At 43.6% G+C, this 21,667-nt stretch overlaps 1 protein-coding gene across 1 annotated transcript; it reads left to right on the top strand.

Annotated features, from left to right (window-relative positions):
* The first annotated feature begins 6,077 nt into the window (after window positions 1–6,077).
* On the top strand, window positions 6,078–21,088 carry LOC111854076 (myosin-16-like). The gene is made up of 42 exons (XM_023831669.2): window positions 6,078–6,233; window positions 6,424–6,567; window positions 7,029–7,185; window positions 7,408–7,435; window positions 7,517–7,616; window positions 7,769–7,861; window positions 8,118–8,181; window positions 8,439–8,537; window positions 8,836–8,939; window positions 9,225–9,363; window positions 10,066–10,334; window positions 10,513–10,683; window positions 10,788–10,964; window positions 11,060–11,245; window positions 11,349–11,436; window positions 11,584–11,701; window positions 11,981–12,101; window positions 12,182–12,318; window positions 12,441–12,522; window positions 12,598–12,771; window positions 12,884–13,111; window positions 14,277–14,381; window positions 14,542–14,628; window positions 14,715–14,860; window positions 15,282–15,372; window positions 15,463–15,519; window positions 15,605–15,691; window positions 15,782–16,027; window positions 16,139–16,256; window positions 16,410–16,537; window positions 17,083–17,279; window positions 17,383–17,515; window positions 17,645–17,861; window positions 17,950–18,086; window positions 18,280–18,383; window positions 18,588–18,780; window positions 18,880–19,083; window positions 19,285–19,410; window positions 19,503–19,673; window positions 19,794–19,994; window positions 20,081–20,298; window positions 20,816–21,088. Exons 1-41 carry the CDS (start codon window positions 6,111–6,113, stop codon window positions 20,279–20,281), a joined length of 5,751 nt encoding a protein of 1,916 aa, XP_023687437.1. The 5' UTR covers window positions 6,078–6,110; the 3' UTR covers window positions 20,282–20,298; window positions 20,816–21,088.
* Window positions 21,089–21,667: the final 579 nt, after the last annotated feature.

The raw sequence follows: 21,667 nt of genomic DNA, 5'->3' as shown, positions 1-21,667 counted from the left end.
TTCTCGCCAGTGCGGGGAGGCAATAAAAAAGGCCAATAGAATGTTGGGGTATATCTCCAGGTGTGTGGAGTTTAAGTCAAGGGAGGTAATGCTAAGATTATACAATTCCTTGGTGAGACCTCACCTAGAATATTGTGTGCAGGTTTGGTCACCATATCTCAAAAAGGACATAGCGGTGCAGCGTAGGGCCACAAGAATGATTCCTGGTCTTAGAGGAATGTCATACGAGGAAAGGTTAGTTGAGCTAAATCTGTTCAGCCTCAAGCAAAGGAGACTGAGGGGGGACATGATCCAGGTCTATAAGATTCTAACAGGTTTGGATGCTGTTCAACCGAATAGTTACTTTAGCATTAGTTCAAATACAAGAACTCGTGGCCATAGGTGGAAATTAGCGGGAGAACATTTCAAACTGGATTTAAGGAAGCACTTCTTTACACAGCGTGTAGTCAGAGTATGGAATAGTCTTCCTGATAATGTAGTGCAAGCTGAATCCTTGGGTTCCTTTAAATCAGAGCTAGATAAGATTTTAACAACTCTGAGCTATTAGTTAAGTTCTCCCCAAGCGAGCTCGATGGGCCGAATGGCCTCCTCTCGTTTGTATAGTTCTTATGTTCTTATGTGTCCTGCCCCAATCGTCCGCTCCTTCTGTGTGCCACGCCCCCTCGTTAACCCCGTGTGGAATCCCTGTGTGATTAGCCCTCTGTATTTAGTCCGCATTTCGGTTTGTCTCCCCAGTTCGGTCATTGTATTGTCCGTCTGCGTTTTGCCTGCCTTACCTGTAATTAAACGCCATATTCCCCGATACACTGACGTCTGCGCCTTTGTCTCCGTTCCGTCCCCGCTCGGCACGATAATATTATTATAATTAAATGTATTAATGGTTTATTATTAATATTAAATTAATTAATAAGAAATCTTAATTTTTAAATGTATTTTATTATATAATAATAATTACTGTTACTGTGTATCATTGTCTAAATGTAATTTTACTGTCTAAATATATGTATTCAGCTAGTGTAAACATGCACGATGCTATCACAGCGAATGCGAGGCTGAGCGTTACCCTTTGTTTCCTGAGAGACGTGCCGCGTGACTCCTGGTCCCGGCGCATACAAGTTATCCTAGGTCGGCGTTCACGGTTTGACTTCTGAGATTCAGATCGAGTTCTAGCTAATTTTTTTTTCGAACTGGTTGGTTCGACTTTTAAGAAGTTCGAGTAGTAATGAGTTCGAGAACTGAGGTACCACTGTATAGCTCAAGGAAAAAATGAAGAGACCACTCTATATTTAAAAAAAATCTGCATTTTTAAATCCTGGGTTAACCCTGGTTCTGCTAGCAGAAGGCTACAATGCGAGGCTGGCTGCTTCCAGGCTTGAAGTTTCTAAGAAAGCAGTACACAAGAAAAAGGTGAAGCAGGAGACACTGGCAATGACCAAAAGCCAGTCAGGCAGAGAGCAGAAGCAACTTTTTAATGCCAGAGATGACCATTACCCAGAATTGTCTCATAAATCGGAGGGTGACCTCAAGTAACCTTCAAAAGGAATGGGGAAACATTAAGTGGTGTGATGTGCACTGCTAGGACAGTTCGTATCAGGCTCCCAGAAGTAGGACGGAAGTCCCATAAAGCAAGGAAGAAGCCCTTCATTAATGAAAAGCAGGAAAGAGCCAGGCTGGAGTTTGGAAAAAAAAAAACATAGGCGGGCACTCATAAATTGAGAAATGAATGAAACATGAAATTGTGCTGTGGTCTTTTAATTTTTTCCAGAGCTATATGTGCCCTTGCTGAGTGATCACTTGTATAAAAATACAAGTCTGTTTCCAGAAAAGTTAGGATGCTGCGTAAATGTAAATAAAAACAGAATGCAATGATTAACAAATCATATAAACCCATATTTAATTGAAAATTAAACAAAGACAAAATATCAAATGTTGAAATTGAGAATTTTATTTTGTTTTATGAGAAATACTGTATAAGCTCCATTCAAATTTGATGCCAGGAACACGTTTCAACAAATTTCAACACTGTAAATGTTTGGGAAATGAGGAGACCAACTGCTGGAGTTTTGAAAGTGAAATGGTGTCCTATTCTTGCCTGACATAAAGATAAGAACTTCTCAATGGTTTGGGGTCTCCTTTGTCGTCTTTTTTGTTTATGATGCACCAAATGTTTCTGATGGGCGACAGGTCTGGACTTCAGGCAGGCCAATCTCACACCCAGATTCTTCTAATATGGAGCCATGCTGTTGTAATATGTGCAGAATGCGGTTTGGCATTGTCTTGCTGAAATATATAAGGCCTTCTTTGAAAAAGACACTGTCTGGATGGCAGCATATGTTGCTGCAAAACCTGTATTTTCCCTCTCATCTTTAGCCCAGAGAAAGCGGCGTCTATGATTTCCAAAAAGAAGTTGAAATTTTGATTCGTCAGACCACAGGACAGTTTTCCATTTTGTCTCAGTCCATCTAAAAGAGCTTGGGCCCAGAAAAGTCAGCAGCATCTCTGGATTATGTTTAGATATGGTCTCGTCTTTGCATGGCAGGGTTTGACCCTACATTTGTGAATGCAGCAGCGAGCTGTGTTCACAGACAATAGTTTTTGGAAATGTTCCTGAGCCCATGCAGTGATTTCCACTATAGAATCATGTCTGTTTTTAATCTGGTGCCACTTGAGGACCTAAAGATCATAGCTATACAATATTGGTTTTTGGCCTTGTCTTTTGTGCACAGAGATTTTTCCAGATTCTCTGAATTTTTTATGATACTATGTACAATAGATTGAAATTCCCACATTCTTTGCAATATTACGTTGAGGAACATTATTCTTAAATTGTTCCACTATTTGCCCACACAGTCTTCCACAGAGTGCTGAACCTCTCCCATCCTCACTGCACAGAGTGCTGAACCTCTCCCATCCTCACTGCACAGAGTGCTGAACCTCTCCCATCCTCACTGCACAGAGTGCTGAACCTCTCCCATCCTCACTGCACAGAGTGCTGAACCTCTCCCATCCTCACTGCACAGAGTGCTGAACCTCTCCCATCCTCACTGCACAGAGTGCTGAACCTCTCCCATGCTCACTGCACAGAGACTCTGCCTCTCTGGGAGGCTCTTTTTATACCCAATCATCTACTGACCTGTTGTCAATTAACCTATTTAACTGTGAAATATTCAACCAGGTGTTTTGCTTTAGCATGGCACAATTTTTCCAGTCTTTTGTTTCCCCTGTCCCAACTTTTTTTAAATGTGTTACTGGCATCAAATTCAAACTGAGGATATATTCATCATAAAACAAAAAAAATTTCTCAGTTTCAACATTTGATATGTTGCATTTGTTCTACTTTCAATTGAAAATTTCCTTCTGGATAAATAAAGTATCTCTATGAAAATGGACTTATATCATCTTCAAATCATTGCATTCTGTTTTTATTTACATTTTACATACACATTCCCAACTTTATTTGAAACGGGGTTGTAGGTACCCATTTAAAATTCAACATAAACCTATATTTCTTCCAGATTTATATTACTGAGAGGTAGCGTGGGCGACAGGATTCTTCGCACGGTCTATGGAATAAACCTTAGGGTGGGCTAAGCTTGTGACAACGTAGACCTATCCTGATTCCCCACTGGAGTCAGATCTGCCCTGTCTACTAGTATTCTTACGCACCATTTATTTCAGAAACAAAAAATTTTGTCAAAAATGACCAAAATATACATAAAAACTTAGACTCCCATTTTGATCTAAAAGCTTATCCATCCCAGGAGGATTCATTTTATCACACTGCTATCGAATTTGGTCTGAATAAAGTGAGGGGGGTTGAAATTGTTGATTGTTATCCAGACATTTTGGGACTGAGACAAACAGGACACGTCATTATGATGATATGCGCGTGGGTGTCTAGGTGTTTGTGCGTTCCTTACTCAATACTGCCATCTGCTGGATTCATAGTTGAAAGCGCAAAGACATAAACTCCAGGGGGATCTGGTTTTGCAAGACCATGAACTCTCCCTCAGATGTTGGGACCGATGCGTTCATTGTGCTGGATGGATCATGATAATGACTTTCCCCTGCGTAAAAGAAATATTCCCATAACAGTTAAATCTACTGGATTTTTATAACCACTGTACAACATCTTATCCTGGATGACACTGTGATGTAAGCAGCTAACTGTATTTGTATGCTGATCACATCCATCGGACAATCTCAACTTTTTAGTTTGGGTTGGTGACACAGGGAAGACAGAAGAGACAGTTGAATTGAATTTGCAGCTGTGTTAAGGTTTATGACAGGGTTAATCTGAAGGAGCGCAAATGTCTGTTTGTGTGATAGGATGTAACAGGGTCAGTGTGCTGAGGTACACCTTCAGGCAAAAGTCTTTTTAGAAAATGCCGACAGGCAGCGTGTCGCTCAGTGGGTTAAGCCTGTGTGCCTGTAATCACAAGGTTCAGCAGGTCTGCGGCTCCTTGACCAAGGTCCTTAACCCCCCAGCTCCCTGGGCGCTGCTACGGGTGGCTGCCCTTCATGGACAACTTACTCTACAAAGAGCAAGCTAAGAGAGGCTTAAAGACAACTTCCCCACAGGGATCAATAGAGTATCTATTATTATTATTATTATTATTGAAAACAGAACATGGATAATATCCACATTTTCCTCAAGATATCAGTATATCTACTGGGTCTGTAAGGTATGCATTTTCAATGTGAAGCAGCCATTTACCAGTCATCTGTATAGATGATTTTTTTCACCATTCTCTTGAGTGATGAGGCTGTAGCAGGTGAGAGAGCCCTGAAGGCTCATGGTTGCTGAAGTTGTTTGTGAGATGTTCATGTCGGAGTCTCCAGTGTGTCTGCACTTTAAGATCACTCACCAGCTGGCAAGTGGTGACACTAACATTATCCAAAGCAAGCATCACCCCCTCGGGTGAAGACACTCCTTATCAGAGCATACATGGAGCGCACAACATGCATGTGTGTGTTTGTGTATGTGTGTGACAGAGAGAGAGAGAGAGAGAGAGAGAGAACATCAGTCTCTACATAGCAATACCACATTAATTAAAACACTTTTTCTTTAGAGAGAAATCAAAAGTAGAATTATAATTAAAAACATTATAAAAACATTGGGGAAAATAACTGAGTCGGTCTCAATGTCTTACGATGCCTCCTGGTGCAGCTCCATCAGCGGCACAGGGACAGATAATTGGGTGTCATTACCTCCTGGGGGAGCCCTTGGCATCCACCTCCAGGGACACTGAGTAACAGCTGAAAATGCTGCATTCTTTCAGACAGAGTCTTACACTGCACTTAAAATAGAACAACATTTACAAAGGTTATATGTATTTAAGGGCCGGAATACAAATATAATAGCAATCAAGTGCAGCATTTACAAACCTTGTACTTAAACAAGTACTCTGAATCCACTCAAGTCAAGTAAATACATGTGTTCTCATCATTAGGGTGTTCTGTATCTATTAAAAAACAACAACAATGTTTTTTGTGTAAGAAGCTTCTCCTTTGATTGTAAATGTATTTGGTTTGCCTTTGTAGCTGAGCTGGTGGACATCTAATCCTTCTTTAGATTCCCGAAAAAGGACACAAGGAGATTGCAGAATCCCCCAAACACTGAACCTTCACCTGATCTTCCCCAGAAGGACCAGGGCTGCTATGCTAACTATTGGGTAATGGCTTTTTTAATAGTTATGGCCAAATCAGGAGCACCGTGCATTACATATAAAAGGACCAGTCACCCAGCATTCCCGTCAACCCTGCTGCCCTCTCTGCCACCCCGGTAAGTACATGCATTGGCCATCAGCGTTAGCCTTTAGCTGATCCTGATGCTGAGTCACATTGAGTGTATGGGAATGTGTATTAGCAACCACTGCTTGTTAGCTCAAGCCAGGTTATCAAGTTCATTAATTAGATCAATGTAAAGTTCTTCTTCAGTGTGGTGCCGTTTTACCCGATGCAGCTCCACATACCTGTTATCGTGTCGGCTGGACCCTGTGGTTCTGGAGAACTAAGCTGCCATGCCTGGTGCCTACAAAGGAGAATGTGGGGAAGGTGTGGACCCCATGCCCTTCCTGGCTCCTTCTGAGAAGGAGAAACTGGAGGTCATGAGCAAGTCCTACGACATCAAAAAGTCCTGCTGGGTGAAGGATGAAAAGGAGGGCTTTGTTGCTGCCGAGATCCAGACTGACCAGGGTGACCAAGTTACTGTCAAGACAGTGAAAAATGCAGTAAGACCCCTGTTCGTTCTCCACATGCTTAAGGTTTTATGGATGCATTTAGATAGCATGCACTAGCTATCATGCCAGACAGCTAAAAGATTCTTCAAGGCAAATTTCAGAAGACACCAGTCAAGGGTCAACTGAATACTTGACGGTAGCTCCGGAGAAGTTATGGGATTTCCTTGGCTCTCTCCTCTAGACCCTCACCCTGAAGAAGGATGACATTCAGCAGATGAACCCGCCTAAGTTCTACCAGGCTAGTGACATGGCTAACTTGACCTTCCTTAATGAGGCTAGCGTCCTGGAAAACCTTCGCCAGCGCTATGTCTGCATGAGGATCTATGTAAGTCTTGATGGATTCTTTGGCCTTTTTGGGTCTTGGGCTGTTAAAAACTATACTGCCAACATTGTAAAAGTCGTAGTATCCCAGTTTAGTGCAAATTAATCTAAATGCATATATAAGAATTCAGTACCTGCTCTAAAATGATAAAATCACATATACTCACTTAATATTAAAACAGACTACCAGTGATCTCATTTCATGGCAGTCACTTTTTTAATGGTCTTGTGGGTTCAGTTCCCCAACCTTGCCGTTTGCGTGTGGGACTCACATGATCTCCCTTTGGGTGTGTGTGTGTGTGTACGTTTTCCTATGGCCTAAGGACCCGGTATAGAGAATTACCTGTGGATATGGATAGATCATGACAATGCCTTGAATAAGCCGTTATGGAATATGGATAATCATCCGTAATCATCTTATGTTATCTCGCCATTACCAACGTCTTAACCTCTTCCCTCCTCCAGACCTACTCTGGCTTGTTCTGTGTCACTATCAACCCTTACAAGTGGCTACCCATTTATGGGTCGAAAGTTGCCCAAATGTACAAGGGGAAGAAGCGTAGCGAGGCCCCTCCCCATCTTTTCTCCATCTCTGACAACGCCTATCATGACATGATGATGGGTAGGTCAACAGAAGGTCATTAATCCCCACAATGACCATAATCACTACATTAATAACTAACTGCATAATAGTTAGATGTTTGTATGAATCTTTGAATACAAGGCCAGCCCGCAAGTAAATGCAAGTAAATATGTACATGCTGTTTAGTAAACAAGCACCTTTAAAATGTTCCTACTCAAGTCATTTCTAATTATGCTACTGATTGTTTTGTTTTCACTACAGAGCATGAAAACCAGTCCATGCTGATCACGTGAGTATCTGCCACAAGACCTGGAACGCTGTGCAGTTCAAAGCGTTAAACATTGTTGTTTTAAACTCCTTCCATTCCTAGTGGAGAGTCTGGTGCCGGCAAGACTGAGAACACTAAGAAGGTCATCCAGTACTTTGCCAACGTGGGGGCCGCTGGGGGTAAATCGAATTCAGATTGCAAGGTAAGCAAAGATGATTCTGTCTTATAAATGATCCTCATTTATTACCATGTAGCCCTCCCAACTAGGACGTATAAATAGATTTTCTTTATACTAAGTGTTTTGTAATTGTGATATTCTGATATTCCTTTCCTCCTACTTTTTAAATATTATAGGGCTCCCTGGAAGATCAAATCATCCAGGCTAACCCTGTGCTGGAAGCTTTTGGCAATGCCAAAACAACCAGAAACAACAACTCCTCTCGATTTGTAAGGCTTAACAAAAACACCACATACTCCTTACCTTACCAACGTACAATGGTAAACTGCCACTCGAGAAAGAAATCCTGTGGACATGAAACTCAGTTTTAGTTGGTGAGACAGATTTAGGCAACACTTTGACTTAAAAAAATCTAAGTAATCAGGAAAAACCATTGAATTTTATTACTGTAATATCTTAATGATCCTTAATATATTATTCATTAAGGCAGAACTGTGTATAATGTTTTCCTATCATCCATTCCAGGGTAAATTCATCCGAATCCATTTTGGGCCAACGGCTAAGCTGGCTGGCGCTGACATTGAGACCTGTAAGCGACTGATTTCCCAGTGTATATGGCCCATTTGTTAAGCATTAATTATTGAGGGAATGTTTTAAAAAGCCTATTACTCTTTTCAAATTGCATTAGTTTATTACGCTAAAGAAAGGCTTAAGCTGTGACTGTGTTATTTAAACTGACTTCAGATCAGCTCTTGCGCCTGAAGCTTTACAACATAAGCATCTGGCATAAGCAAAGATATCAGGTAATCGTGTGGCTAAGAATGACTTCACGTTCCTCCCTCACAGACCTGTTGGAGAAGTCGCGGGTCATCTCCCAGCAAGCCGCAGAGCGAGGCTACCACATCTTCTACCAGCTACTGTCTGGGAAGAAGCCGGAGCTACTCGGTACACCTTCCAATGTTCCACGTTCAACAAATGTTTGGAAACGTTAGAAGGAGGGCGATTTGTTACCTCACAGCTGGCCGACTTGAGCTCATTAAATCAAATATTCTGCTGTCTGTTTGCACGATGGCCGCAAAACAACAGACACGGCATTCATCTGCAGGGCCCTCCAGGATCTTAATTTGAAAGATTTTTTTAAATAGAATTATGTCTCCCTTTTGATATTTTTCATAAATTGTAAAAATTCAGTTCAAAATACAGATGCCTCACTGTCCCATGATGGCGTCCTTTCCTTTGCCAGAGGCGCTGCTGTTAAATCCAGACCCAAAACAGTATGTGTGGATTTGCCAGGGCGTGACCACAGTGGACAATATGGACGACAGAGAAGAACTAATGCTCACAGATGTAAGTCTGTATATACATAAAAAAGATCTGTCTAGCTCCCTTTCTAAGAGTCATCCTACTAAAAGTCCTAATAACATAATAGAGAGGACTTCCAATGAGGAAGTCCACTTGTTTCAATATTAATTACACAATATAAATGAACAAATTACATGAGATTTGGAACATGTTCCCATGCCTGAAGCACCATATAAAGGCAATGATACCCTTTTATGCTGGTCTTACCCGCTATGAGGGGGTCTGCCCAACGTCGCTGGGATACCTAATGCACACTCTTGCTTTTCAAAGGAAGCTTTTGATGTGCTGGGTTTCACCACGGAGGAGAAGATGAGTGTCTACAAGCTCACAGGTGGCATCATGCACTTCGGCAACATGAAGTTCAAGCAGAAGCCGAGGGAGGAGCAAGCGGAGGTTGACACCACTGAAGGTGGGCTTGAGGCTCTGGCTGCACTCCATGCTTCCTGCATCCATCCATCTTTTCTCTGTCCTGTCTCTTATTGAGGCATTTTATCCCCCCTTTTTATGCTCTTTTCGTTGTCGGTGTAATTCTCAGCATGAAAAAAATAAATGCAATAATAAATTGCCTAAAAAAACTATGAATTTTAAGGGTAATGCTTTACATTAATTGTACATTCATAATGCCTTTATATTGCATTCCTATACAGCATCCTAACATACCTTAACAAATTTAACAACAATTATGATAACAAATATTATAATCGTGTAATTGTATAATGTTTGTTATTAATGTATATTATAGCTGTTGAAGTATTTTGGGGTGTTAAGGTATGCTTTAGAATGTCCTATAAATGCATAATGAATGCATTATGAAGTTGTGGTTAATAGAATATGCTTACTGTAATATCCATCCATTTTCCAAACTGCATATCCTTCTGGGTCGCGGGGGGTCCGGAGCCTATCCCGAAAGCTACGGGCATGAGGCGGGAAACAACCCAGGATGGGGGGCCAGCCCATCGCTTACTGTAATATGGATACAAAAAAGCAAACTACAAAAATTAGCAGTAAATAAAAATGACCCCCCCCCCCCGGCTTATTTTATCAGCAGTTTAATCTAACAATCACCTTTCAGATGCTAATTCCTTTACATTGCGTCTTTGGTTTTGTTCAGTGGCCGACAAAGTTGCCCACCTCATGGGAGTCAACTCCGGCGACCTGCAGAAGGGCATCACCAGACCTCGCGTCAAGGTGGGAAATGAATTTGTGACCAAAGGCCAGAATCAAGACCAGTGCGTCTACTCCATCGGCGCCCTGGGCAAAGCCATATATGACAGAATGTTTAAATGGATGGTCACCAGGATCAACAGGACCCTGGACACCAAGATGCAACGCGAGTATTTCATTGGTGTCTTGGATATTGCTGGCTTCGAGATCTTTGAGGTATGTCTGACAAGTGCAAACTTGCAGAAATGCATTTTTAAGGTCTCCCTCTCACAGTCATTCTGCAAATTTTTACTTGAACATTAACTCATTGATTACTTCTAGGAATTGTCATAATAAATACAGATATATTACAGTATATTTGTGAACAAAAAAATTTCTGTTCCCCTACTTGTAGTTCAACAGCTTTGAGCAGTTGTGCATCAACTTCACCAATGAGAAGCTGCAACAGTTTTTCAATCACCACATGTTTGTGCTGGAACAAGAGGAGTACAAGAAGGAGGGGATAGAATGGGTCTTCATTGACTTTGGCTTGGATCTGCAAGCTTGCATTGATCTTCTGGAGAAGGTGAGGAGACTCTAGTTGTTGAAACGTTCATTTGCTGGTTCAAGCAGAGGTCATAGGTCCATCAGCTGGGATTTTTTTTTAATCTTTGTCCTCCAATATTACAGCCAATGGGAATCTTCTCCATCCTTGAAGAGCAGTGCGTGTTCCCCAAGGCTACTGATGCCACCTTCAAGGCTGCCTTGTATGAAAATCATCTGGGCAAGTCTGGCAACTTCCTGAAGCCCAAGGGTGGGAAGAAAGGTCCCGAGGCTCATTTTGAGTTGATCCACTACGCTGGCACAGTGAGTTCAAAAGCCAGCCAGCTGTGTCATGTGAAGAGCCTTTGACTGACATACAAAGAGTGCCCTTCTCTGCCTACCTCTGTTTCTGCTCTCAGGTTGGGTATAATATCTCAGGCTGGCTGGAGAAGAACAAAGACCCTCTGAACGAGACGGTGGTTGGGCTCTTCCAGAAGTCCTCCATGCCTCTGCTGGCCCACCTCTTCAAAGAGGAGGAAAGCGCTGCTGGGACTAAAAAGCAGAAGAAGGGCTCTTCCTTCCAGACTGTTTCTGTTTTCTACAGGGTACTTACTCCTCATTTCTCTGATTGTCACCTGTCCTTTCCCCCAGTTTGACACCTCTGCGCCATCCCGCTTTGTACCTTCCCCTGATGCCTTCTCCCAACAGGAACAGCTGAACAAACTGATGAGCACATTACGCAGCACTGCTCCACACTTCGTCCGCTGCATTGTGCCTAACGAGTTTAAAAAATCAGGTAAGCTCTAGTACAATGCAAACCCTAAACGCATTCTGCTTTTCCTACCACAGCTGTTAGATGTGCTTTTATCACAGATATTGATGGAACGTTCTGGTGAGGCGTAGCATGATCATAGTCCACTCACTGGCTCCTGCGCTCTCACAGGTGTGTGTGACGCATTCCTCGTCCTGCACCAGCTGGCCTGTAACGGTGTCCTGGAGGGCATCCGCATCTGCAGGAAGGGATTCCCCAACAGGCTTCAGTACCCAGAGTTCAAGCAGAGGTCATGCCCTCTCATTTAATAAAGCTCCCGTCCAACACTGATGTACGGAAATGTGATGTATGTATGGTGAAAAGTGCTTCCTGTCAGGCACCTAGCAGAAAGTCAACAATCCAGACTGACTGAAAGCAACATGATTTATCTAAGCCATTCAGATTAATTGATTTGTGATTCCATTGGATCTCCCTTTTTCTTACCTCCACATTTGTGATTTATCATCAAATAATAAACGCCTACCTTTTAAATGTAGCTCATGACAACGTATCTATCCATTTGTTACAGATATTACATCCTGAACCCGAATATCATCCCAAAGGGATTTGTAGACAACAAAAAAGCCTCTGAATTGATCCTGGGCTCCATTGGATTAGATGCCTCGGAGTACAGAATAGGACACACCAAGGTCTGACATGCAATTGTTTTCAGGTTGACTTCTGTCTATCTTTATGTCATATGTTCATAAAAACTCCTTGATACGTTTAGGTGTTTTTTCGTGCCGGAGTGTTGGCCAAGCTAGAAGATATGCGTGATGAACGTCTAGCAAAGATCATGACGATGCTCCAGGCACGCATAAGAGGTGTCCTCATGAGAATCGAGTTCAAGAAGATGGTTGAAAGAAGGTAAATAAAAGCACGGCATTAATTCCATTTCCAAACCTAAATACTTGCCTTCCATTTTCCATTTTTTCTAATTCTAACCTATGAATCAATGGGCCCTCTCTCTGGGATCTCATTCATTTCAGAATTGCTCTCATTGCTATCCAGCGAAATGTGAGGAAATTCCTGCAGCTTCGTTTCTGGGGCTGGTGGAAGCTCTACACAAAGGTATGTCCATGGTTCTCCAGGACTGTGTCCTTGTAATAGTCTTCAGTGGAGAACTTGTTATCTGTGCGCTCTCAGGTTAAGCCACTACTCAACGTGGCTCGTCAAGAAGACGAGCTGAAGGCCAAGGAGGAGGAACTGCGACTTGCTATGGAGAAAGCGCAGGAGATGGTTGAAAAAGTTAAAGACCTGGAAGAGAAACTGGTGACTTTCTCCAAAGAGAAGAATGACCTCTCTTTGGCACTGGCAGCTGTAAGTGCTCTGCTGAAGATTGAAGATCCTCCATCCAGTCATTTAAACCCTTTACACGTGGAACAGTTATCAGGTACATTACTCTTCGTGATCTTTATTTTCTTGCTTTTAGGAACAAGATACGACAGCAGATGCAGAGGAGCGCTGCACACAGCTGATGAGGCAGAAGATCAACCTGGAGGGTGAAATCCAAGACATGAAGGAGCGTCTGGAGGAGGAGGAAAGCACAGCAAACAGCCTTGGTGCACAGAGGCGCAAACTGGAGGTAGAGCTCAATGATCTCAAGCGGGATCTGGAAGAGCTGGAGTCCACCTTGGCAAAGACTGAAAAGGAAAAGCAGGTAGGGAGGTAAACTATAGAGCAGGGCTATTCAACTCAGGCCTCGATTCCAAATCCAGGCATTGTTTTCAGTTCTCCCAGGTAGTTAGTTTAATAATTACTGATTCTGATTGGTCAGAGGCTTCACACCTGGCTCACAGGTGAAGGAAGGCTGGAAAATCAGCAGGGCTCGGCCCTTGAGGACCATGAGTTGAATAGCCCTGCTATAGAGGCTGTGAGGCATCAACATTATATTTTTCATTGAGAACATATGGCAATCTCCCAATCCAGTCCTCGGGGACCCCAGACAGTCCACATTTCTGCTTCCTCCCAACTACCAGCACACCCATACCAGTAGGTGTTCTAGATTGGCTGGGAGCTGGTAGGTAACAACAATGTGGACAGTCTGCGGTCCCTGAGGATTGGATTGGGAAACCCTGACATATGTGAATAGATTCAATAGCATGAGCAATTGCTATTAACCTGTACGATTCATCCATCATCCAACTGTCAATATTGTTCATGGTTACTGCAGCCCAAGGACATAAGAGAGAGTTTGATATTGGGGGGAAACGGCTTAATAAATAAAATGCGATGATCTATTTTTTCTGAAATGAAGCCAAATTAAATATGGTAGGGACCTATCCCCCCTGAATGCCACACCCTTGCTGTAGCCTATCCCAGGCAGCGAAATGCACAATGCTGGGGTACATCCTGTATGGGGTGCCAGTCTATCATAGGGCTCATACATGCACACGCAATGGGAAACTGCATGTTTTTGGACTGTGAGAGGAATCCATAATACCCAGAAGAAACCCTCGCAACACAGGGAGAGCATGCAAGTTCCACACAGAGCTGGGATGCTGAATACCAGCCTTGTAGGTTTGAGGCAATAGTGCTACTCACTGAGCCTCTGAACCTCTGTGCCAACACAACATTCATACAGGGAACAGGACTGAATCCAAAGTGGCATGTTCTTACATGTCCTTCCTGACAAGTATTTATTTATAAGGTGCATTCTTTTAAGAAAAGAACACATTTGCATAATCTTTGAAAAGGCAGTTTCACAAGGGACTCCTCATATCTGAATTAGTCTGAGATTTCCTTTAGAAAATACCACTTTGACAGTGCGAAGATCAACAATGTTACCACCGAGCAGCAGCACCAATGTTTCATGATCATTCCAGAGCCTGGACCAGAAAGCGCGCACTCTTACAGGAGACCTGGGCCAGAGGGACGACACCATCGCCAAGCTGCAGAAGGAGAAGAGAGCTCTGGAGGAACTTCAGCAGGTGAGCAACAGCTCCAGGAGATAGAAACATCACTAATGAATCAATTTATTCCAACATCAGATCAGTGAAATTGCTGCAATGTCATGATCCCATCTTCGTTTCTTATATACTTCATTCATCTTAATTTTTCCATGCTGATGGATCTTGTTTCTTTGGACAGAAAACTTTGGATGATCTTCAGACAGAAGAGGATAAGGTCAACCACTTAACTAAGAACAACAGCAAGCTCACTGCTCAGCTTCATGAGGTTAGCATTGCAAATACATAGACTGGTATGTACTAATGGAGGTTGATTTCATCTCACTGTTGGATTATCAATTCTTGTTCTGTCAGGTGGAAGACAACTGGGATCAAGAGAAGAAAATCCGTGCTGAGGTGGAAAAAGCTCGTCGAAAGGCAGAAGGGGACCTAAAAATGACAATCGAAAACCTCAACGAAATGGAAAGAGCCAAGATCGATCTGGAGGAGGTTGTTAAAAAGTATGTTTCTTCATATATATGTAATCTATATGCAGTACATAAATCACTGTGTAATAATTCGCCATGAATCATAAACCCAACACAGCTTACTGACAGCAAAAGTAAACCAGAAACATAAGTAACCACAAGGGGTCTAAACACAGGCAGAAAAGTAACAAGAATTAAACCAAGGTTAGAACTAAATCAGGGAAACACACTAGGAACTAACAAAGGTGCTGCAATACTGAGGAAGGAATGGGAAGCTAGTGACTCCTGCTGGCCAAACAGGGAATATACACATGGGACAAGGCAAGAACTAATCCTGACACACAATAACCATTTTGGTAAACTACTGCATTGTAATAAAACTAAGCAGTCAAATTGCTAATCTAACCACAATAAGGAAACTTCTATTGCCCAAAATTTTTCAATGTCATTGAAGGAGAGATTTGGAGATCAATCACATGAACACAAAATGGGAGGATGAGCAGTCGCTGAACTCCACTTTGCAGAGGAAGCTGAAGGAACATCAGGTAATGTAAGACGAAATGACAGAAGTGCCACCATCAATGGTACGGCTTAATCTGCGGAAGAATTCTTTAATAACTTACACTGATTCTTAGGCCCGCATTGAGGAGCTCGAAGAGGAGCTGGAAGCCGAGAGGGCAATAAGAACCAAGGTGATGTCTGCAGAATTCTAAGTTGTTTGTTGACCTGTTCTGAGTTATGGGCTCTACAAGGTATAACTCTTGTTGTTCTATTCAGGTAGAGAAACAGAGGGCAGATCTATCTCGTGACCTGGAAGACATTTCAGATCGACTCGAAGAAGCGGGAGGGGCCACCGTGGCTCAGGTGAGGCCAAAAAAAAACCTGATATCGTCAGCTGAAGCTTCACAAACATATCTCAATCTCTTACACGCAAAAGACTTCTTGATGTTGTAGATCGAGCAGAACAAGAAGCGGGAGGGCGAGCTGCTGAAGCTGCGAAGGGAGCTGGAGGAGACAGCTCTGCAGGCGGAGGCGACTGCCTCCGCGATGAGGAAGAAGCACTCAGACTCCATGTCCGAGATGGCCGAGCATGTGGAGAACCTACAGAGGGTCAGGCTCAAGCTGGAGAAAGACAAACAAGTCATGAAGGCTGAGATCGATGACCTCAACGCCACGATTGAGTCAGTTCAGAAATCGAAGGTGAAGAGCACAACTATTGACAAGCACAGACGAAAAGCAAAATGTATCTTGTTTAGCTGCCAGCTTGTCTGAGTTCAGCGCTGACCTAAGCTATCCCTCTCCTGCCTGTAGCTGAATTCTGAAGCTCATGTTCACAAGTTGGAGGACAACCTGGCTGAAGTTATTGCCAGACTGACGGATATGGAGAAGAATCAGACGGAGCTAAATGCCATTAAGATTCGCCTTTCGGGTAAGAGAATCTCAAAATAAGATATAAGCTGCAAGTCATCACTGTCAGCATTGCTTTTAGATAGATATTTGGCTACCCGCAGAATGATTAATTTAATGTTATTTTAATATGGTCATTTTTGAACACATTCTTGTATCAATTCCTTTCTTGTAGCTGAGAACAGTGATTTGAGCCGTGAGTTAGACCAGACGCAGAGCAAGCTGACCCAGATCTCACGTCTAAGAAGTTCTCTGGTCTCTCAAACCGATGAGCTCAAGAGGCAGGTGGATGAGGAATCCAAGGTAATGAACATCACCTAGACATAGAACTTGATGACTCAAAGTCATCAGAGCAGAAATGTAATCTGATAGTTACACAGTAGTGATGCGCGGGTCGTCTCGTAACCCGCGGACCCCGTGGGTAACCCGCGGGTCGGGTTGGGGCGGGTAAAGAAATTGTCACTTTATTTGCGGGGCGGGTTGGGGCGGGTCATTAAAAACAAAATTAAATAAAAAATCCATGTATGTTGCGTGCAATTCCCTATAGCCTATATTAAATATTTGGGAATATCTATTTTCATATTTTATTAAGTTCTTTGATAAGGTTACGTCACGTGACAAGTCACGAAAGCGCCAAGCAGTAGTGATGCGCGGGTCGTCTCGTAACCCGCGTATCCCGCGGGTAACCCGCGGGTTGGGGCGGGTAAAGAAATTGTCACTTTATTTGCGGGGCGGGCCAAATAATTTCATAAAAGCGGGACCCGCGGGTTGGAAAAATACCCGACCCGCGCATCACTATTACACAGGGTTATCAGGAGCTGACCAAGTACACTGTTCCTTCATTCCAGGCTCGAAGCACAGCAGTGGTGAGCCTAGCTAATGCACGCCATGACCTGGACTTGATGAAGGAGCAACTGGAGGAGGAGCAGGAGAGCAAGGCTGAGATGCAACGTCTCATCTCCAAACTCAACTCTGAGGTGACCACTTGGAGGACCAAGTATGAGACGGATGCCATCCAGAAAACCGAGGAGCTGGAAGAGACAAAGTAAGTTGATCCCAGCATTACAGCCCTTTTTCATCGCCGAGGTCGTCTTCGGTTGCAGGCTTGTCGAATGATGTCCGAGAAAAGGGCTAAACTCTTTTTGCAGACGTAAACTGGCGGCCAGGCTCCAGGAGGCTGAGCAGGCAACAGAAGCAGCACAGGCCCGAGCAGCCAGCCTGGAGAAGGTCAAGCAGAGGCTGCAAGGAGAGGTGGAGGACCTCACTATTGACCTGGAGAAGGTACCGTATTAGTTGACTGGAATCTGACGTTTCAGGAGTGGTTTCAATATTCTACCACAACTTGTCTAGTCCACACCACTGAAGGAAATCTGTCCAGTAAGAGGAACATGCCACTGTTTCCCTCTGCAGTCCAACGCAGCGGCTGCAGCTCTAGACAAGAAGCAACGCACCTTTGACAAGATGATCGCAGAGTGGAGCCAGAAGTGCGAGGAGCTGCAGCTGGAACTGGAGAACTCTCAGAAAGAGTGCCGCTCCTACATGACAGAGGTCTACAAACTCAAGACCTCTTATGAGGAGTCCCTCGACCACTTAGAGACCGTGAAGAAGGATAACAAAACCCTCACCGGTATGACTAACCAGACATTAAAGGGAAATATATCAGCCTTTTGATATCTGTAGATGCACAGGGAAGTGACTCTGAAGTTGCCTTGTAGATGAGATCAAAGATCTTGTGGAGCAGCTTGGGGAAGGTGGGAAGAATGTACATGAGTTACAGAAGATTAGGAAAAAGCTGGAGGTAGAGAAGGAAGAACTTCAGTTGGCCCTGGAAGAGGCCGAGGCTTCCCTGGAGGTAAAAGGCTTCAGCTGATTTGATATCATGAATTTACTTTTTCACCTATCTGTTCACATAGTTCTCTGTTAATTTACACCATATGATCCTCCACATTTTTAACTAGCAGACTATTATCTTGAAGATTAAGAGGATTGTTTCTTCCGCATCCTGTTTATGAGAATTTCGTTGTGATGTTTGACCGTGCTGTTAGGTCGAGGAGAGTAAAGTGGTTCGCGTCCAGCTGGAGTTGGCTCAAGTCAAGGCTGACATTGATCGCAGAATTCACGACAAGGAGGAGGAATTTGAGATTACAAGGTCAGGACAGCTCCTATGTCTATATTGGGTTAAACTTAACAGCAAAAAATACATCCTAAACCATATATTGTTCAACAATACATTTATTACAATTATTATTAAGATCCATAGACAAAATGTCACTGTATTTATAATTTGTCTCATTAATTTGACCTGTTTTACTGATATGAAACCATGTACTTTATTTGACTTGACACTCACCAGGAAAAATCACCAACGTGCAGTGGAGTCCCTGCAAGCCAGCCTCGAGGCAGAGGCCAAAGGCCGAGCCGAAGCCCTTCGGCTGAAGAAGAAGATGGAGGCTGACTTGAACGAGATGGAGATCCAGCTGGACCACGCCAACAAGAACAACAGCGAGCTGGTGAAGACCCTGAAGAGACTGCAGCAGCAGATCAAAGTGAGACTAGTGGCGTTAGACTGATCCACCTCACACCCAGAACCCAGCAGGACCCACCCTGTCGCACTCCTAGACTACAATGCGGCTGCTTCCCCACAGGAAATGCAAGTGCAGATGGATGAGGATGCACGGCAGCACGAGGAGCTGAGGGAGCAGTACAACCTGCAGGAGCGCCGCCTCAGCTTGCTGCAGACGGAGATAGAGGAAGTGCGCAGCGGCCTGGAGGCCTCCGAACGCTCCCGCAAGCTGATCGAGCAGGAGCTGGTGGAGGTCACTGAGAGACACAACGAGCTTAAAGTTCAGGTAACATCTCTGCATAGAAGTACTCAAACACAGAAAAAGGCATACCAATATGCTAAAGAATAGTTGTGTGATGTGTGATGTCCTGTACCTGCCTGCTGATTGGGCAATTTTCAGTCATAGCATAGAATCTATGGTGGCTCATCCAATTGAATTTGACCCATTTGCTTTTTTGATGGATAAACAATTACTTTTCTCCCTCAGAACCAGAGTTTGATCACTATCAAGCGCAAAATGGAGACAGACATGACACGCCTCACCAACGAGAATGAGGAGCTCATCTGCGAGTTCCGCACAGCAGACGAAAAAGCCAAGAAAGCCATCACTGATGCAAGTGTCCCGTTCACGGCCCTCCCGGTTCCTTCTGAGGCACCTGGTAGGTCCTCGCTGCTGACTTACTGCTGGTTGTGTGTCATTCCCAGGCCACCCGCATGGCGGAGGAACTGCGCCAGGAGCAGGAGCACTGCGTACACCTGGAGAAGATCAAGAAGAGCAACGAGATCACAATCAAAGACCTGCAGCTCAAGGTGGAGGAGGCTGAGGAGCTCGCTCTGAAGGCCGGCAAGCGAACCATCCAAAAACTAGAGACTACGGTGAGCTCTGCTTCTTCTCGAGGCGTCTGGGCAACATTATATACAAGACGACAAGATCCCCCTTAATAAATATATAAATGAAGTTTATTTGCTTGAGATGCCTCTTGGTGTCGTGTGCAGATCAAGGAGCTGGAGACACAGCTGGACACGGAGCAGAAGCGCCACGTAGAAACGGTGAAGGACCTGCGGAAAAATGAACGACGCCTCAAGGAACTGATCTTCCAGACTGAGGAAGACCACAAGACTAACCACCGCTTGCAGGAGCTGGTGGAGAGGCTGCAAAGCAAACTCAAGGCCTACAAGAGGCAGATCGAAGACGTGGTCAGTAAAAAGCTATCAAGTGTGAAGCTTCGAGCGTCAGGTCAGTTGTCCTGAAATGGTCTTTGATTGCTATTGCTCCTCTGCAGGAAGAGCAGGCAAACACTAGTCTGTCCAAGTACAGGAAGACGGTGCATGAACTCGACGATGCGGAGGAGAGAGCAGACATGGCTGAGATGGCCCTGAACAAGCTGAGAACCAGGAACCGTGCCTCAGTGGGGAAAGGCTTCACCTCTGTGGAGATCATCCAGGTGTCCAAGTCCTCTTCCAAGGGTGCCTCTGAAGATTAAAGCTCTCCTAGCATGGGGTGAGTGGTCTGATGATGGGGTTCAGCACAGCAAAGAGAACGGCCCCAGTCCCTCAAGGAATTCCATGGATTTACATTACATAACTGAAGGTTGTCCTCCTGTGGCAACTGTTAGAAAAAACTGTTTTGTTGTGTCTCTAGCACTTTCTGCCATATTCGTAAAAACACCGGTGTCATATAATTTCCTGCTGACTGATGGATCATATTTGCAAAAACACTTTGTATTATCTGTCCATAAATGTCACGACAATGTCAGTAGGTAGTTAAAAAAACTTTAAACAAACAGTGCCTTTGTTTAATCTCTAACCACTGACAGATTTTTGTCACAATATTTTACAACAACATAAGCAGAGAACTTCTACAGTGCGCTGAAGTACATGTACAATTTCTGGCTGGGAATTTATTGTCAGTATAATGAGAAATTTTATAGCAAGAATTTGAATATCACATTGATGTTTTCTTAGACTGAGTGGCTGAAAGTATAAATGATGAAAACTGTTGGTTTCTGTTGTTCCAGGGTAATACTCACCATATATGCTCTCTCTGGAAGCGCCAGTGCAGAAAAGAAGCTGAAATGTCAATTTCCAACACTCAAGTCTTAAATTTAGTCTTGCCTGAAAGTATCATTCCTTGAAGGCCTAAGCCTGATTCTTCTCTAACGACAGTGTTTGAAGTGACCACCAGGGGGCGCCAGTCTCACACATCTGACGGAGAGAGTAACATTGTGCCACCCATCTGCCGCGTGTCTGTTTGTGGGTTTGCTGTCATACTAATAAACACGAAGCAGAAACGTACTGTCTCTGTCTTTATGTTCCTTGATATTGTCAGGAGACCAAGATTTCTGTATAAGATACTCAGTGAGGGCGAGCTTTTGCAGCTTAATTGTAACTACCAAAATCAAAAATATAAATGCAATCACATTAGATCTAAGTTTGGGAACAATGATGTGAAATTACAGGGCATTTACCATCAAATATGTAATATCATGTATTTTGCAGGCTTTACTGTGCAAACATAATTAGAAATGCCTGCCAAAAGGCCTATATCAAAATATACCCAGGGAATCACATTTTATTAGCAATTCCCTTACTCCCTGAAAAAATCACCATTTCTAAAAGGGCTCTGGTAGTACAGGCTCCTCTGAATGCAGGAGGCGTGTATACAGGGATGCCGCGCGGGGAGCAAGTTAATATCATTTCTCTAAACAGCCATTGGAGGTGGAGCATGTGCAACCAGACAGATGCATCTGATGATGCTGAGGCGGTCACAACCATTTTTTAATGAAAATAAAATAAGAAGTTTAAAAAGCATCAGCGTACCCATGACATCTTATAAATGTTGGTAGACGGAAGAGAAGGTGCAAGGGCTG

Source organism: Paramormyrops kingsleyae, chromosome 22 (genome assembly GCF_048594095.1).
Source record: "Paramormyrops kingsleyae isolate MSU_618 chromosome 22, PKINGS_0.4, whole genome shotgun sequence".
NCBI lineage: Eukaryota > Metazoa > Chordata > Actinopteri > Osteoglossiformes > Mormyridae > Paramormyrops > Paramormyrops kingsleyae.
The sequence above is the reverse complement of the archived record's forward strand: the minus strand, read 5'-3'. Positions and strand labels throughout refer to the sequence as shown.

Bases quoted from the DNA above. Each gene is read 5' to 3' on its own strand.
- LOC111854076 (XM_023831669.2), top strand. From the start codon at position 6,111: ATGAGCAAGTCCTACGACATCAAAAAGTCCTGCTGGGTGAAGGATGAA. The intron at 12,772-12,883 runs GTAAGTGCTCTG...TCTTGCTTTTAG, and splicing joins TCTCTTTGGCACTGGCAGCT to GAACAAGATACGACAGCAGA. The intron at 18,384-18,587 runs GTCAGGACAGCT...GACACTCACCAG, and splicing joins GAGGAATTTGAGATTACAAG to GAAAAATCACCAACGTGCAG.